Source organism: Colius striatus, chromosome 2 (assembly GCF_028858725.1).
Source record: "Colius striatus isolate bColStr4 chromosome 2, bColStr4.1.hap1, whole genome shotgun sequence".
NCBI lineage: Eukaryota > Metazoa > Chordata > Aves > Coliiformes > Coliidae > Colius > Colius striatus.
Genome location: NC_084760.1, coordinates 115,473,968 through 115,491,400, shown reverse-complemented (window position 1 = coordinate 115,491,400; position 17,433 = coordinate 115,473,968). Strand labels below are relative to the sequence as shown.

Here is a 17,433-nt window from a genome sequence, read left to right as displayed (position 1 = left end):
CACAAAGACAACTGAAAATTTAACTATGCAAGGAAACATAGTGTCCCCCTGCTAGACTCAAGAAAACTTCACTTTTAGTCCCAGAAAAACAGCACTTAGAGCCAACCTCATAAACATGATAATTTAACAGTTTCGGGCTCTAACTCTACCAAACAGATGTCCATTGCTGAAAAGCAGCACACCTTTAATTCTAACAGAGGAAGTTATATTGCAACATACTTTCTCATTTGCCATGTTAATATTTCCTTTGGTTTGGGGTTTTATATTTTTTAAGAGTAAAAGCCAATATTCCTTTTAGAAATTGGGCCTTACCTTAACAGAAAACACTGCTCCTCCTTTGGGTGTGAAAGAATTAAATAAAGCCAGCAAATCCTTAGCCTTCAACCTATCCCAATCCATATTACAAACTGCCAGTCTCCTTGTAACCTGAAAAGAGAGGGGTTGGGGAAAAAAGGACATAAAGTTCACAGGTTTAATTCCTGACTGAGAATACACAATTCTCTAGCAGCTTTCCTTGATAAAAGTCAAAGTCAGCAACAAACTGCTGAAAAAATGAAATAAGCATTTTCCTCAAGACTCTGTAGCTCTTAAACTAGCAAAGGTCAGAAGCGGCAACCATCAAAGCAGATAAAAAGAACAAAAACAGTGAAGCATCACAGAATGGACTGCATCAATCTGTGACTTAAGACTGTAGTTACATCAGCACTGAGCATTTTGTTTTCATCGTATGATTAATCACAATAGCAACTAGTATCAAAGTACTGGAACTGCAGCATAATACTGGGTTTTCTTACACACCAATTGTGCTCAGTTTGCAAGTCCTACTTTGGTGTCTGATGATTTCTTAATTTCTTAAAGATTAAAGATTAAGAAGTTAAACTTTAAAAAGTGAAAGAAAAATCAATAGTGAACAAAACCTGTACTACCTAAACACTGCAAATTCTGAAAAACTCAATTGTTTACTCTTTCACTTACAGATAGCTTATCTATCTTCAGGTAAGCCTCTGCTTAGAGAGAAAGGAAGAGAGCAGTGAAAACTGCAAGTCTCCCCTTCTCAGCCAATTTCACCTTAACTAAAAGACTGAAAAATGTTTACAATAACTACCTTCCTGAACTGTTCTTTAGATGAAGGTCTATATGGAACAGAGTACATTCCTGAGTTTGTTATTCAGCGGCTTTTCACATGCAAAGTATTGTTACCTCATCACCACGAGGAGCATCTTTATCCAGCTCGCGCCACGAATGCTCTATTTCTGGCTCCTTTGGAAATATGTCATTTAAATCCTCATCCTCTGAGCTTGTTTCAATGTTCCCTATGCCTCTAGCTAGATCAGGCCCAATATCACTTTCTTCATCATCTTCGGAGTCACTATCCTCTTCACCTGTTTCCCCATCATCATCTGGCTCCTCTTCCTCTCCTGTTTCCCCATCATCTTCCGGCTCCCCTTCTTCAGACTCTGCAGACTCAAAAGCATCACTTGCAGAAATGTCTTCCTCTAATTGGCTTCTACTAATGTCCCGTTCATCAGAGGCATCTGGAACATTGAAAGAGAAACATTAGATACCTCTTTTTACAGTGGAATTACATGTGATCCTTTACAAGGAGGAAAAAAACCTCCGATTTTCTTTATATAGATTGTCAGAACCCATGAAAAGTGAGATGATGGAGGAACAAATCACATCAGGGAAATCATCAGTATCACCTCCTCATCTTGTCTAATTTAATCTCTCTTTAGGCCCATAATTGTAGTTCAAACTCTAACTACAATAATGGAGACTATATACATCCACAAGCAATACAGAGAACATTTTTTCCTTCAACTCACTTATTTTTTCTACTGTACTCTAATATTAATGGCTTGGTGCTACCACCCTTATGCTTTCAGTATGTGTTGATATGCTGAAGCCTTCATAATATCAAACCTCATACTGATATTCAGTATGAAAAATCCAGCAGTGTATACATTACCATACATTTTACTTCTCCAAACAACAGTTTCAGCTCCAGCAATTAAAAGGATGTCCACAATGTTCCTGAAGAACCAGTACTGATTGCACAAAGCGATGAGCAACTCTGATTCTTCAGCAACACTCAATCCAAGCCAAGTTAGCTATTTTAAGACTGATCATGCCAAGGATACAACAAACATGGATAAAACAAACCAAAGCAACAACATTTAAGCAAGCATAGACAAATTCTACTTGTTATTTGAACAACTAACCTGATTCCTTTATTTTTCCCCCAAAGGAATGGTCTTTCTTGGGAGCTTTAACTGATCCAGTACCACTTGGCTGTGAAGACTTGTTTCGAACTGAAATCATTCTTTCTCCAGATGCATCTCCCTGCTTGCTTCCCCTTTTGTGCAGAAGGCCTTTTTTTTCTTGAGAGGAATCAGTTTCTGTTACAGATTTCTTAGAGTCCTCTTTCAAGTTGAAGTTAGATTTCTTTTTTTGTTCATCATTTGTCACATCAGCTAGCTTTGTCACTGCTTCACAGGTTTGCTCTACTCCTTGTTGGATTATTTTGCTCTCTTCCCTAGGGAGACCATTGCCGAGTAGTTTTGCAGAATCTGCTTCTCTTTTAGGTTTGCCTTTTTTTTTCTTTTTCTTCTTTTCAGTACTTTCTTTACTCTCATCTTCTGAAAAATCACTGTCAGATTCTGACAGGGCATAAAATTTCCTGAGGTTCTCTGTAGAAGTGTAGTTAACAGGACGACCCCTTTTATCCACTGTATATTTCAGCTTGAACCTCTTGTCATGAAACATCGCTCGGAAACGTTTGTCAATCTTGATTTTACGTTCTTTTTCAGGCATCTCCCAGAATCTGGGATCCCTGGCAACGCAGCTGAACCGCCCATCGCTCAGGATTTCCTCTTGGGATGACATTTTTGACTTGGACATCTAGAATATGGACAAAAGTAAATAAACTAAACCAAAACCCCACGCTCTTGATGAAAAACATTAATATTGACTTGGATACATCACTGGAAAAAATTCAAAGAGGGAGGGATCTTATTAATATTTACAGATATCTAAAAGGTGGGTGTCAGGAGGTTGGGACATCCCTCTTTTCTATAGTAGCCAGCAACAGGACAAGGGGTAATGGGATGAAACTGGAACACAAAAAGTTCAATTTAAAATATAAGAAAAACTATTTCCCTGTTCAGATGAGGGAGCCGTGGCACAGGCTGCTCAGAGGGGTTGTGGCGTCTCCTTTCTTGAAGGTCTTCAAGACCTGCTTGGTCACTTTCCTATGTGAACTGATCTAAGAGGATCTGCTTCTGCAGGGGGGTTGGACTAGATGATTTCTAAAGGTCCCTTCCAATCCTACCATTCTGTGACTCTATGATTAAGCAAAGTTAGATTTCTAACTACTACCTAAAAAGTTATTTCCAAAAGCACAAATAGCAATTTAAACGAGTCGCAAATGAACCTGTAGCTACCACAGTGCTGGCCAAAAACCCTTAACTTCCTCAGATAATGGGTACTCAACTAAAAAGACAACAAGGGCCTCAGGCGCAGCGTGAAGTGAATCCCTATCGATCCCCTCAAACAATTTCACCGTAATCCTGACCTCAAGTTTCTACTTCACCCAGCTACTGTACGCTCTGAAGCCCCTGTTAGGGAAGAAGCCAGCAGCAGCGCGGGCGCATTACCGAGCGGAGGCCTGCACCACCCGCAGCAGCCCCGGCCCAGCAGCGCCACCGGAGCCTTTCCCGAGGCGCCTGCTGCCCTTTACCACACCAGCCACAACACCTCACTCCCTCCCCGACCCCAGGAGGTGACAAAGCCCCGTCACAGTGCCCGACCAGCCTGAGCCCACAGACCGCGAACGGCGGCGGCCTTCACCCCCTCCGCTCCCTCGCGACGCGGCTGCCGGCCCTCACGCAGCCCCCGCGACCACAATCCACCGCGCGCGGACGCCGCCGCTTCCGCCGTCACTACGGAAACTGCTTCCGGCGGTCACTACGGCAGCTGCAACAGGACAAGCAACTCCCGACCAAAGGGAGCGGCGGAAGGATACGGGCGGGAGGCGCATGCGCGGCAGGGGACAGGGCGGGCGGCTGCGTGCGATGGGAGCTGTGGCGGCGGGCGCGCGAGCTCTGAGGGGCTGCGGCCGCCCGGTGCTGGGATGGGGCAGCGGCCGCCGCCGGCTCTGGGCGCTGTCGGGACGCTGCGCCGCCGCTTCTCCCCCCACCGGCTCTTTGGCGGGCTCTGGTGCGCTGAGCCCGTTCGACCGGGGGCTGAAGCGGAAGCAGAAGAACTGGGCGGCGCGGCAGGCCGAGCCCGCCAAGTGCGAGTACCTGCGGGAGGAGGTGGGGGCGGCGGCTGGCGGCCCGGGGCGGCCTCCTCGGCAAGGTGGGGGAGGCCTCAGCGAGGCGGGCGCGGCTCGGCCCGGGGCGCGGGCGGTGCCCCGCGTCACTGTCCTGTGGGCTTTTCCCCCTAGGTCGGCGGCCGGATAGCGGACAGGGTGTTTGACATCACCAGGTAAGGCTGGCCGTGAGGGGAGGCGCTCAGCCGCGGGGCCGGCGTGCGCCTGTCTCGTAACTTGCTCGATGTGTTTGAAAGCTGACAGGCGAAGCTAAATCGCGTCTGAAATATAAAAATAGCTATATTTCTTGATTGTGTTTTATGTTGCCTAACTTACCTTTTAGAACATTTCCTCTTGCGTTGGATCTGGGCTCTGGAAGAGGTTACATAGCTCAACATTTAACCAAGGTACTGGCGTTTCATACTTAAAATTGTTAAAAGCAACTACATATTTATCTCTTTGGTTCCTAGTAGCGCTCTATTATAACTTAATTATCTAAATATTCATGAGGTAAAACGTTTTTCTTCCCTCATACCTGTAGCTGTCGTTCAGATGTGTGTGTATGTTCTATATTTGTTGTCACTGAAGATTAGACAACGGGTAGTGTAAGGGAAGCTATCTGTTGTGTGATGGTTAACCTTTAGTCTTGAGTTAAAGATATGAATGTTTTTCAGTCTATCAGTTGGAGACATTTCATTGTAAAAGAGAAGTACCATTATGGAGACTTCTAAGTAGTGAAAAATTTACCCTTCATGAACTGCACTATCAGTAAAAGTACTTAATTGGCTGATAATCCATAATTTATATGTGACTGAACTTATGACTAAGAGTAAAGAGTATTTTCTGTTACTGCTTCAACCTCAACTATTCTCTCTGGGAGCAATTACTATGTACTATGTTGTTAGAAAAGCTGTTTTCTGCCTTATATAAAGTTTTTATCAAATGTTGAAGAGATTCCTTCTGAGTTACCTTCAAAAAGGAACAGTAATGTGACCTTGTAAAACCATTTAAAATACTTGATAAGAGTTTTTAACTTTTATTTCAGGAAACAGTTGAAAAACTCATTCAAGTTGATATTGCAGAGAATGCTCTAGTAAGTAGCTTTCTGAATGCTTATATGCTTCATTTCCATAATATAGGAAAGTAAAAGTAGTGAGTTTCTGATGTTATTTTTCTTCTAACCCAACGTTAGAAAAATGCTGTGGCATCTGAAATCCCTACAGTGCATGTTGTAGCTGATGAGGAATTCCTTCCTTTCAAAGAAGATACATTTGATCTTGTTGTCAGCAGCTTAAGGTATGTGTTAATAATTTATTTACACTACTCTTCTTGGTTAAAATATTAAAGAATATAATTTTCAGAGTAACTTTAAGTTAAAAAAAAGGAGATAAAAAGATTAATAGTCCATTAAACAGCAATAAGAAGTATACTTGAAAACATGTGTAACTTCTCTCTTTCTGTGTTTGGACAAATTAATCTCCAGAACTTGCATTTTCTCATCTTCCAAACAAAACAAAAATCCACAACCAAAATTTAAAGCTATTTGTATGGACATTTTTTATTTTATTATCACTTTTAGGCAGTTGGAGAAACTAGTTTGTTGTTTTGGCTTCTGAAGCTTACTTAGATAATGTAACAATTACTGGCATTCCTCAAGTTTTAACGAACATGCAACTGAAAAATGTATGCTATTATTCCAGTTTACATTGGGTGAACGACCTTCCTAGAGCTTTTAAAGAGGTAAGAATCTATTTTTTAATACTAAAAATCAACACTTGCCATTATGTCTTCAACACTTGTTCTGTGTTTCCAGATCCTCTGTAAATAAGAGTCACAGAAATATCTCTTGTTTCATAAAAGTATTCTTAGCGGTTTGAGGAGCATCAGTTGATATTTCTACTTAATTATTGTCTCAAATCAGTTTGGAGTAAATAACTTTGAAACAACATACTTTTGTAATGTTTTATAGTCTCAACAGCTGAGATCATGGTAACTAACATAATCTGAGGCAACGCTATTGGTTTTCATTGTGTGTGATCTTTTACTACTTGTTGCACAAGAGTTTTCTCCATCTAACTTCTCCAAAACTAACTTATAGAACTTTTGACTTTTCTATGTCTCAGCTGTTCAGTTTGGAACACAGCTTTGTGCAGATAAAGGGGGTTTTTTTTTTGAAGTCAAGCAAATCCCTGTTGAGGATGGAAGAGTGAAACTGTTAATTGAAAAATCTGATTTAGCATTTTTTCAGCTCCTTCCTGCAAATGCCTTTTTTTTTTCTTAAGTAATCTTGGAGCAAGCACAAGGAACGTTTTAATCAGTTGGCTGGTTTTTTCTTTGGTTTCAAATTGCTCAGTCATTACAATGCTGTTCTCTGTCACCTGTTGGTATGAATGGGAGTACCCTGCCATTATGAAATTAAGAGAAATAGAAGTAGGAATGCCTTCAGTACTTAAAACAATCTTGGGAAGAAATAGATAATTTTCTCTGGGATCTAAGTGATCTGTGGAGTTTCAAACATTTTTACCCCCTCAGTAAAAATAAATTACATATTACAATATCCCACAAAGTGGGAGGAACTGGGGTTCTTGGCCAGCTTTCATCACAAATGCGCATTTCCTACTTTGAGACCACTGGCTTAAACTAATGGAAACTGATTTCAACTGCATAAATTTCTTACCTGTCAATTAAAAGTCTATTTCAAATCTGTAATGTGAACTGTTAAGTTTTTGCTGTCTTGTTAGCCTGGTGGCTCTTCAGGTATCTAAACCAGGGATCATTGCCATTCAAAAGAATCCCACCAAACCATCAATTTATTGGCCTTGGCATTGAAGTTGTCATTGCTCTTCTGCATAGTTAAAAATAAGGTGTAGACACTGGAACTGCGTTACTCTTGTGTGTGTTCAGAAATGCAAAGATCACTACTGGAAACTAAAGCCTTTGTTTCTCTTAAATCAAGATATTAAAGTGAGTTTTATTGCCCTTGTCTGAGAAAGGTGAAGACAGCTTCTGTGCACTGCCTTATTTTCAGAAGTGAATGAATGGAGGATCTTGTTATAAAAGTCACTAAACTAAAAATAGTTTTACCCTCAATTTCCACAGTGCGTTTTGTGTTTCCTGACTTCAAGTGTCAGAGTAGGAATTTACTTTTTGTTAGGAGTCTCTTTTCAGACAGATTATTTCTCTTGCAGTGTTACCAAAGCTTTGGTAGCTTGTCTTGTGAAATGGTGTCAGTCTTTAAAATCTTATATCTATTATAATGATTGCTTTTAAGTTCATTTTAAAAAGTAAGTCCTAAGAGCTTTTTATTTACATTAGGCTTAATAAGAAGAAAACATTAATTTCTGTTTTCTTCTGTGTTGTAGATTCACCAAGTTCTTAAGCCAGATGGAGTATTCATTGGTGCAATGTTTGGGGGAGACACTCTGTATGAGCTTCGCTGCTCTTTGCAGTTAGCAGAATTGGAGAGAGAAGGAGGATTTTCTCCTCATGTATCACCATTCACTGCTGTCTCTGACTTAGGACACCTGCTGTCGAGAGCTGGCTTTAACACCCTGACTGTGGTAATTACAGATAAGAGAACAATCAGACAGAACAATCCAGCACATCAGAGCTGCTGTTATATAAAAAATAGTATTTGTGGGTATATTATTGATGCAGTACTTCCTTCTGAATGTCATGCACCTTGCTGAAGAAATTTCTGAAATAGTCTGGACGGCCTCTGTTCTTGGCTTTACTGTGCTTAATGAAACTGAAGTGTGTCTTTGGCTAGTGGCCCAGTAAAATTGGGATGGTGGTCTTAGTGTCAGAGAACGTTAGACCTGTGTGAAAAAAAAAACTTTTAGATTTTTTTCTAAAACCAAGAAGAAAATGATGGCATTTTACAGAGTATATTATTGCACTTGGGCTACTAAACAAAACTTTTCAGAAATATTAAGACAGTTTATTCTTCTGAGATACATAGTTCGAACAGAAGTGGCAGATGAATAGTCTGTTAGCAGCTCTGAGGATGACATAATGCTACTGGTTTAGTGTGATATGCTCTAAAACTAAGCTTCTCAATTCTTTCAGGATACTGATGAAATTCAGGTCAACTACCCAGGGTTGTTTGAGGTTATGGAAGACTTGCAAGGCAAGTATGTACTTTGTGGGAACATGATTACCTCGTATGTGAGTGATGTGGGCACAGAAGAGTTTCTCTGTGTGTTTCTTAATTCCAAGTCTTAAATTCATAGAATGGTTTGGATTGGAAGAGGCCATTTAAAGGTCATCTTGACCCACCCTGCTGCATTAAGCAGGGACATCTTCAACTAGATGATCTTGCTCAGAGCCCTGTGCAACCTGACCTTGAGTGTTTCTGGGAATGGGGCATGTACCAGCTCTCTGGCCGGTGTTTCACCACTCTCATAAAATCTCTTCCTTGGTGTAACAGGGGTTGCATTCCTTACTTCCTGATCTCTGGTGAGTCAGGACGTTATGACTGTCAGCAGATTTCTGTTGGTAAGAAGTCAAAGATGTGCTACTTGATGACCTGCTATGAATTTTCTGCTTCCCCTGTATTCCCATTCCGTATGGGTCTGTTCAGTGTAAGCTGCTGAAAAGCCATGAAGGGGAGACAGAGGCGTACGTCCCACATGCTATCTTTTCCTGCAAGCCTTCCTAATTATCAGGACATTCAGGAAACTGCTCTGGAATGAGAATAAACAGACCCTCAAATCAGAGTCTGCTCAGGAAAGCAAAAAATAGAGATGCTTAGCAATTGAGTTAGTATTCTGAATGCATTTGTAATGGATTGTAAAGCAGTCATTTGCACACAGTTGTTACTTAAGAGCAATTGAGAGCTTCTACAGAGTTTGAATCATCTGCTGTTTACAGTAATTCCTTAATGAGAAGAAAACTTTAATTTTATGCAAAAACATGCAAATACAGTGTATGATTAAAGATATTAGAATTCTCCTTATTTATTCATAAAAAAATCTCTAGGGATGGTAATTTTGATGCTCATCTGTTAAAAAATAAATGAGTGCTTTGACCGTACGAACACTTTGTACTAGTGCTTGAAAGAAAACCTCAATGTTGGAAGACTCAGGCTGAAGAAGTAATAATTCCTAGCAATACAAACTGTAAATTTCCAAGTACTGGCATTAAAAGGCTTGAATTCTTACAGGTAAGAAACTCACCTAGTTATCTGTGGTGTATTGTTCTTTCTTACAGTGAGAGTTGGAGGATTCTGTGCTTTAAAAAAAAAAAAGCTGCCATTAGTGCATGATACTTAACTCATGGCATATGCTGTATCTTCTTTTTCTTAAAGCTAAAACATATTTTTAGGTATGGGGGAGAGTAATTGCTCTTGGAATAGAAAACCTCTGCTACACAGAGAGACAATGTTGGCAGCTGCTGCGATATACCGAGGTAAGTATTTGAGAGGCCATGAGTTAATCTGAAATGACTCTAAAGACATATTTTCTGTATCTTCTTTCCTGACCTGCTTGTAAAATACCCCAAGCCTAAGGTTTTGGAACAGAACAGAATACCATTATCATTCAGATATTTTTAACCTTAATTATAATGACAGGATTTGAACTATGTTGATGCACCAGTAAGAGATATTTTTATTGTCCCAAATCTTTCACGAAGAGTCATTATGATGAGTATGTCATCCTTAGTTCTAATATTCTGAGAACTAACTCTTTCTTAGAACTGACATTCTATGTACCCTTTTTTCTCTCCCTTCCTGCCCTAACAGAAATGTATGGAAACAGCGATGGCTCGGTACCTGCCACCTTCCAAATCTACTACATGATTGGCTGGAAGTTCCACGAATCACAGGTAATGTGAAGCTGAACTACTTTCTGAACTATTTGAAGGTGCTTTTAAAACTACTAATGTTTTTAAAGCTTTCTACAAAGTACTTAAAAGTAAAATTAGTTCTATTGTTTCTTTCTGGTTTTTTTTTTTTAGGCAAGACCAGCCCAGAGAGGTTCTGCAACAGTTTCACTGGGAGATCTGGCAAAAATAGACAGACTTCTTTCAAGAGGAAAAAAATAGTTCTTAATCAGAAATAGTTCTCTTGAATCTTCTGTAAAACTTCATCGCAAATAGTCTTCACTTGTGCTTGTTTTATGGCATCATTGTGGAATTACAATAATCAGAAGGCAGTGGGTTGGTTTTTTTTACTGCATGTGCTACAACATCATGTGTGTAAAATGGTGTTTATTTTTTGTTTCTATAGAAATATGAGCCATATTCTAAGTGAATGTATCCTCTCTCAACTTTTAATTAAAATATTATCCTCAAACATAATGTCTCTTCCAGCATTTCAGTAGCCCAGACTGCTCTGCAAGTCTTCAGTGAATTATTCCTAAAGGATGTTAGATCATAGTGAGGATTAGTGGAAAGTGTATTTATAAGACGTACCATAACAGAAAATAACAGCAAAAACACAGTAAGTTTTTTTTGTGGGTTGGAAATCAGGGGTAAAAAGTTAGAGTCAGTTCTTACTTGAAATTGGAATGTTTTACTGGTGTATATAAGGAAATGTTTAAGTTCAGTATTCCAAAAATATCTCAGGTTGCTATATTTTACCCACAGCCCTCAAATTCACTTTCCCTTCTACCTTTACAGCTAGAAATGTTTCTGAACGTGAACAGTAGAGTTCAGCCATAAGGAAAGTTAGATGCTTCATTGTAGCTTCAATAACCTTTATATAGTGTGATTTAATTTACTGACTGAAAGGAGGAGCAAGCAGAAGTATTACCTGCCACTCGGGTGGATGTGTATGTTTCAAATGAATTGGCTTGGAATTGGCATTCTCTGGAGTTGGTACTCTCTTAGAGTTGCAACGCATTTTTTGTTCTATTCTTTTATCTCATAGCATTTGAAAAAATAGAAGGTAGTTCTTCTACTATTGGTTAAAAGTCAATTTGCACATTACTTTCTGTGTTTGTACTATCAGAGGCTGAAAAGCAACAAGTATACCGGAGCTATGACTTTTCCTGTATATAATTGCATTAACAGAAATGAGTATTAGTTATGAATATGGCCAATTAACCTGAGATGTTTAAAGAAAATAGGGTCAGTTAACCAGAGTTGTTTAGAGAAAATCTACCCAGAGATTTCACTTGATTGTAGAGAACTGTAGAATGGAAAAGCATAAAGAATATATAATCAGTTATATCCTTCATTCAGGTTTATTGTTGTACTGACAAAGCACCTATATACAGGTGAAACAAAAGCTTCTCTAGACCTGTGGTAAGAAGATTACCCAGCAGGTGGAGTTTGGCAGAATGATGTGGCACAGACCAAATAGGCAAGGTAGGCAGAAACCTTCATACTCTGTCAAGGATTACAATTCAAATCACGATTCAAAGACTTAATACAGATACTAAAGTTACCTCCTACTGCTTAACCAACTCTGAAGTTTTCAAAATAAACAGAAATGCTGTTTAAGAAGAAGCTGTTTGTGCAATATTCAGCTGAGTAGAAGGTCAATTTAAGGGCCTCATTTGAGAGTTTATTTTATCTAGTGAACTTTGGCTTCAAATAAGAAATAGGCAGAGAAGGTACAAGACCTCCTGATAAGGAGAGATGAAGTCTTCTTCCCTGTTTTTACTTACAAGCTTAATCCATAAGTATTGAAGAGGAGTGAGTTCATTTTTAATTTTTTCTTGGGGAAATAAGAACCCTCCTGGAAACAGGGTTGTTAGGGGTCTGGTAATCTTTATAACTCTTAATGCTGACTAAACGAAGAGCTTGCCTCTCTGAAAGCCTTCATTTTTTCATAGTACATCAATGGACTTAATGCAAGACACCGCATCTCTTTACAGGTCAGGTCGTCCCTGACTTGGTTCCTATAAAGTTATGTGTCAAACAACTGTAACTTTCTGCATTTTTTTGCTTTAGTAGGTTGAGTTCCAGTCACTTGAGCTGGTGGTTGTGACTCAGATGTGTTAAGGGAATGAGGAGGTGGAATGTGCTGGGTAAATGTTAATTGGAGAAGTGCTCCTGCTGTGCTTGTTTGAAGCACTCAGTTAAGTTACGGAGAAGAATTTCCAGTTCTTTGATTCCATATTCCATGGATGGGATATATAAACAGTAAAGAACTTTGTTGTTAATGGGGAAGGTACCTTCTTGATGGAGAGAAATGGAAGAATAGTTTCCTTCTTAGCACTTGGAAGAGAAGTAGTACAGATATTCAGTTGACTTGGAGAAGGGATGAGGAGTAATAGAAACAGGGAGTAACAGATATGGCATTGGAGCAGTATTGATTTGATTTAGGGGGCATGTGGCTGACAAGGTAAGGTGTTTGTTTCCCTGGCTGACTATATTTCAATAACTGTTTTTCTGTGTGTTTCTTAGTTGCTTTTTTTCCTTTCAGTAATATTTCTTGGAATTGTAGTTTACTCTGATTTCCACTAGCCACTTGCTTTGTATGCCACTTGCATAAGTAGTCTTGAAAACAGTTGGTTTACTATATGTTGTTCACAAAAGACTGTTATATATTTATTCTCTTTTTCAAATACAAGTCTTTATGTCTTTCTGAAACTGTAATGATGAATGTGGTTGCCAATTACTCATCTAGAAATGATTTTAATTCTAGTTAAAGCGCGTGTTACAAATCAGCTTTTGCAGTGTGACTTCTAAAAAGTAGTTGCTAAGGTGACATAATGTCTCTTGTAAGCTTAGTTTTAAAAATCCTGGTATGTAATACAGAATGCTCTAATCTTGATTACAGAAGGAAGGAAAAAGAATTCTGAGAGATAATTATTTTGAGTAATCCAAGTCCTAGATCTATGACTGTGATTGTTCAGTGTCTTCAATTACAAGACCTATTAATGTGCTGTTTTATGCAGGTCTACTTAGGATATAAAATGATGATGGGGCCCCACTCTTTTTAGCCAAAGCATTATATTCTGCAATTCTTACACTTTCAAAAGGCTCAGTTTGTGTAGTTAAAACATGAAAAAGGATTCTTGATTGCCTCTTAAGTTATGAACTTCTACTGATGACATTTTTCTAAGTGAACCATGCAAAATTAAATATAACTGTGTTTTTCGCTCCACTCAAAAAAGAAATAAACCTGACAATTTTTTTCCTGTGTTTTTTAGAAGTGAGCTAAAACTAAACTTGTTCCATTGTAGGGGGAGAAACTTTGATCTTTCCTGTGATGTTTAATTGGAATGTCCTGATGCCAAGAGTTGATGTTGCAGATGAAATTCATTAGAGCTTACTGTTCAAGAAGCCACATTAAGAAATCCAGCATATATGTTATTAGTTTTTCATCTCTCCAGCCTAAGAATTTAATATCCACTTTTCAAAGGCATGATTTGTTTTGGTCAAGGTTTTGGAGCCTTTATTTTGGAGGGAGGACTTATTGTGGTAGTTTGATTGGAATTAGACTGAGTAGTGAAGCAAATGTGACCTGTATAGCTAGTTGGTTGATTTCTTAAATACCTTAGGTGCCCTCAGGTGAAGGAAAAAGTGAATAAAAAAAAAGGAAAAAACCCAAACCTTAGATAGTTAAGTATTAGCCAAAGGCTGATTATTGGTGTGAAGTAGAAAACACTGAAGAGAGAGCATGTGCTTGTTTTGGGGAAAAATGACTTGTAGCTTAAGTTGTAATTCAAGTGGTGTGTTGATTTGTTAATAGCTTGTTGTTAACTATTAGTCTGTGAACTATACATGCAGGATTAATAGTAGCAATATAACAGATGAATGACTGTGCTAGACCCTTAAAAACACTGGCAAACACCATCGGATATCTAAACACCCTTCTGTAGCCAGCCCCCAGACATTTGCAGTTACATACTCACCTCTGCCTTTAACAGGAGGTTTGGATTCTAAGAGTCTGTGCTTCTAGGAGTATGTTACTCTTATTTACATCCATCTAATGTGGAGATGTGGATGCTGTAGGTGCATGCATGCCTGTGCTGATCCCTACCCTCAATCCACCCACCTGCTGGGATGGCACCCCACAAGATGATGTGCAAGTACCCTAGGATCACTTAGTGCTTTTTGCACCCTGTAGTGTCCTCCCACTGGACAGAATGTAGGCTACTCTTTCCTACTGGGAAGGATGCTCTCTCAGGCCTCCACAGAGCTTGAGGTGCCAGGAGAGCATCATCTCAGTGTGACACCAGATTTTGACTGCTTCTCTTCTCACTGTTAGGAATTTTAGTGCTTTTTATACTTTCATCTTAAGCTGACTCTTTCCCACCCAAGGTCTTTTGGTAACAGGCTGCCTAGTGTTTAATGTGGCTGATGGTTGTCTTCATTTTCAGTCTTAAGAGATTTTAAGCAGACACCCTCTCTGTTTTGGATATTCTGTTGACACAGATTGCACTTATATTTCTATCTTAGCAACTGATATTGCCCATCCTTTTTTGCCAAGAGGAGATTCTGTGTGGATTTCCCCCACAATTTGCAGCTGATTCTTCAGGTACAAGGTACATTCATCAAGTCCTCCTCAGAAAAAAAAAAAAAAGGTTCTGATTAGAACCTTCCATTGGAGCAGTGGTGGTGAATACTGAGGAATCTTATTCAGCCTCAGGAGTGTTCGTGATAGGCTGGAACATGTCCCAGTAAAGCATTTTTCTAGCGATAATGCATAAGATAAGGAGGCTTCATTTTTACTGCACTAATGAAACCCAAGTCTTACATTGTTTTCTGTGTTCTGTAGGCATTCTTTATGCTTTGCACAAGTGGAAGTGCAACTTGAAGCTAGGATCTGAACTTTACATGTATTTCTGATCATTGACCTTTAAATACAAACCCAGAGTTTGTGTGGGTGCACCAAGAAAACAGAGAAGAAAACTACACTCATGAACAAGTTTATTGAATGTGAAAACTTCTGATCAAATACCATTTCTGGTTTCATGGATGCTGATCAAATACCATTTCTGGTTTCTTGGATGACAAAGCCATGTATGTGAGACAGAAACACATGGAATACATTTCTAATGTATATAACACCACCTTTTTGGCAAAATGAACAACCTAAAAAGAAGTAACTTTGTAACTTAGTGCATGCATTAATTAAATCATTTGAAGCTTTGAACTTTTTACTTAAAAGGTGAAGTGCCTTCATGTTAAAGAAATTACTTATTCTGTGGAAATGCTATTAAGAATTATTTACTAAGGGAATCTAATAGGTAACAGGTAATTAAATCTAGTGTACATGTAATAGGTAGTAACTTCAAATTTTTATGGTACTGAAGTTCCTGTACTGTTTTCTCCCTGAACCAAACCACTGATGCATGTATGTAATGCCCCTTTTTTAGCTCCTCTCTCATCTCTACAAAGTATATACTGCTTTAGCATCCAAGTGGCAGCTACATTCATTCCTCACAAAAGCTGCTTTAGGGATGTTAAGTCTCTCACTTCTTTTCTACTATGTATTCTCTTTTTGTGAAGATCTGTTGATTCCAGTTCTGGAATTATGCACAGGACTTGTTATTTCATAATATCCCAGTTGCTTTCACTTTTGTAATTAAAAATGTAATTACCACGAAGAACTACTTTTGATTTGATAATTAAATTCCCAGTTAGTATCTCTTCTGACTCAGCAGCAGAATGCCCAGTCTTAGAGGGCTTAAGGCCTTGGCCATAGAAGGATTTAGTTGCTGAACTAATGCTGATCTTCATAGGTAGCCAGGTTGAAAATATAAACTGAAGTCATAGCTTAGTATCCACGTAACGTTGGCTCATGTAACGTCCCATCCGTGCCTAATGTTTTGCCTTGGAATTTCTTTAGTTACCTGTAATTATTTCTGGAGTTCTGAACAATAGCAGAGATGTAGCTACTGCCAAGAGGTTTGTTAGTCACATCTCAAACAAAGCAATCCTTGGATTATGTTGCCTATGGGAGTCAGTGTAGAAGGCATTCTGAGGGGGAGCTGTGGTGCTGTGACAGCGCTGTTGAGTCAACAGACTTGAAGCACTTGTTCGATTCATGAATGACTGATCTTCGATTGCCACCTTATACAAAACAAACTAAAGCATCTGTTTTATTTATACCCGAGCTTTTCAAGTAGTAGCTTACAGTTTTGTTGTTGGACTTTTGGTTTTTTTTGCCTGGCTCAGTGAGTCTTTCTCACATGGAAACTGGAACTTGGAACGGATGGGGTGATTGCATCTGTATTCAGGACATGTCGCAGCACAGTGGCTGGTGCTTTTTGGTAGCTGGCAGTTAATTGGCCCATTTTGAGAAGACAGTTTCATTTATGGCTTCTGTAACTCTGTGATTAGTTAGCTCAAAGATTTAAATTAAAAGATAATAGTATGATTATTTATTTGCCTCTGAGATGTGTTTTGGAGACTTAATTGTTTCACTTTGAGAAAGAATTCAAGTTTATGAACTCGAAGCCTTGATAAGTACGGGCAAGTGTTTTTCTGCAGCTCACTGCAGATCGTGTGTCTTCACAAATACAAAACCACTCTGTCTCTGCACTCCTTGCTAGTATTTTCTGCTGGACAGCTTGGTAGCTGTGCCACACCAGCTTTCTTGGATCTCTGAATAGTCATGTACAGACATAATTTTAGCTATCTTGAGCACAGAAGTTCAAGTCTCTTAGCTGTAAAAAGATCTTAGAGGTAGATGTTAAACTCCTGACCACTACAGCATACAAATGCATCTGTACACCTATCTGTTCTTATTCTGCTTTTGAGTATTGCCAAAGAACTTCATTGAACTCTACTGTAAATATTTGTTTTCTAGCAGTTAACCATCTTGAATACACATCAACACGTCTTAGTAAGTATAACACTTGACATGAATTTACAAATGAATCTTGGCTAAGACAAACACACTTTAACACTGTGGTTTGTATGCCTGCTCCCTGTGTATTTGTTTTCAAAATCCAGTTGATTAGCTGCTTTGTCTCATGTACAGAAATGGCCTGTGTAATGCAGTGGGAAGTTGAGTAGAAGCCAGCATTTGTTAATGGATGCTTAGAACAGGCACAGTCAGACATTTTAAATTATTCTAACTAAGCAGTAATTCCAATTTATTTCTAAAGATAGAAGTTTAACAACCCAATTACCTACTTTCCTCACAGACTGTAATGAGTACAGTTAGCATAAAATTGGTCTATAAATTTAATGGACAATTTCTTGTTGTATGGACA

The 17,433-nt window shown here is 39.0% G+C and overlaps 2 protein-coding genes across 4 annotated transcripts in view; one reads left to right on the top strand and one right to left on the bottom strand.

The window, feature by feature from the left end:
• Positions 1-3,913, bottom strand: part of ESF1 (ESF1 nucleolar pre-rRNA processing protein homolog) — a 29,505-nt gene extending 25,592 nt beyond the window's left edge. Inside the window, exons 1-4 of one of the 2 annotated variants that reach the window (XM_061989229.1) lie at positions 3,828-3,913; positions 2,223-2,901; positions 1,201-1,535; positions 313-426 (exon numbers count right to left, since the gene is read on the bottom strand). In XM_061989229.1, the coding sequence (XP_061845213.1) occupies positions 313-426; positions 1,201-1,535; positions 2,223-2,901 (1,128 nt within the window). In that variant the 5' untranslated portion in view covers positions 3,828-3,913. Of the gene's footprint in view, positions 1-312; positions 427-1,200; positions 1,536-2,222; positions 2,902-3,809 lie in introns of both variants that reach the window. The other variant, XM_061989230.1, reaches the window with a different exon arrangement.
• An 86-nt stretch (positions 3,914-3,999) lies between these two features.
• On the top strand, positions 4,000-10,612 carry NDUFAF5 (NADH:ubiquinone oxidoreductase complex assembly factor 5). Of its 2 annotated transcripts, none has more exons than XM_061989227.1 (11): positions 4,000-4,316; positions 4,448-4,488; positions 4,656-4,719; positions 5,358-5,405; positions 5,505-5,608; positions 6,013-6,052; positions 7,675-7,872; positions 8,381-8,441; positions 9,638-9,721; positions 10,056-10,138; positions 10,271-10,612. In XM_061989227.1, the coding sequence occupies exons 1-11, from the start codon at positions 4,038-4,040 to the stop codon at positions 10,355-10,357; spliced, it is 1,089 nt and encodes a 362-aa protein (XP_061845211.1). In that variant the 5' UTR covers positions 4,000-4,037; the 3' UTR covers positions 10,358-10,612. The 2 variants fall into 2 exon arrangements, with proteins under 2 accessions (XP_061845211.1, XP_061845212.1); XM_061989228.1 differs by having other exon boundaries at positions 4,255-4,359.
• The last annotated feature ends 6,821 nt before the right edge of the window (positions 10,613-17,433 follow it).

Excerpts from the sequence above, each read along its gene's own strand:
- NDUFAF5 (XM_061989227.1), top strand. The coding sequence starts at position 4,038 with ATGCGCGGCAGGGGACAGGGCGGGCGGCTGCGTGCGATGGGAGCTGTG. Across the intron at positions 9,722-10,055 it reads AGCTGCTGCGATATACCGAG|AAATGTATGGAAACAGCGAT; the intron begins GTAAGTATTTGA and ends CTGCCCTAACAG. Across the intron at positions 10,139-10,270 it reads GGAAGTTCCACGAATCACAG|GCAAGACCAGCCCAGAGAGG; the intron begins GTAATGTGAAGC and ends TTTTTTTTTTAG.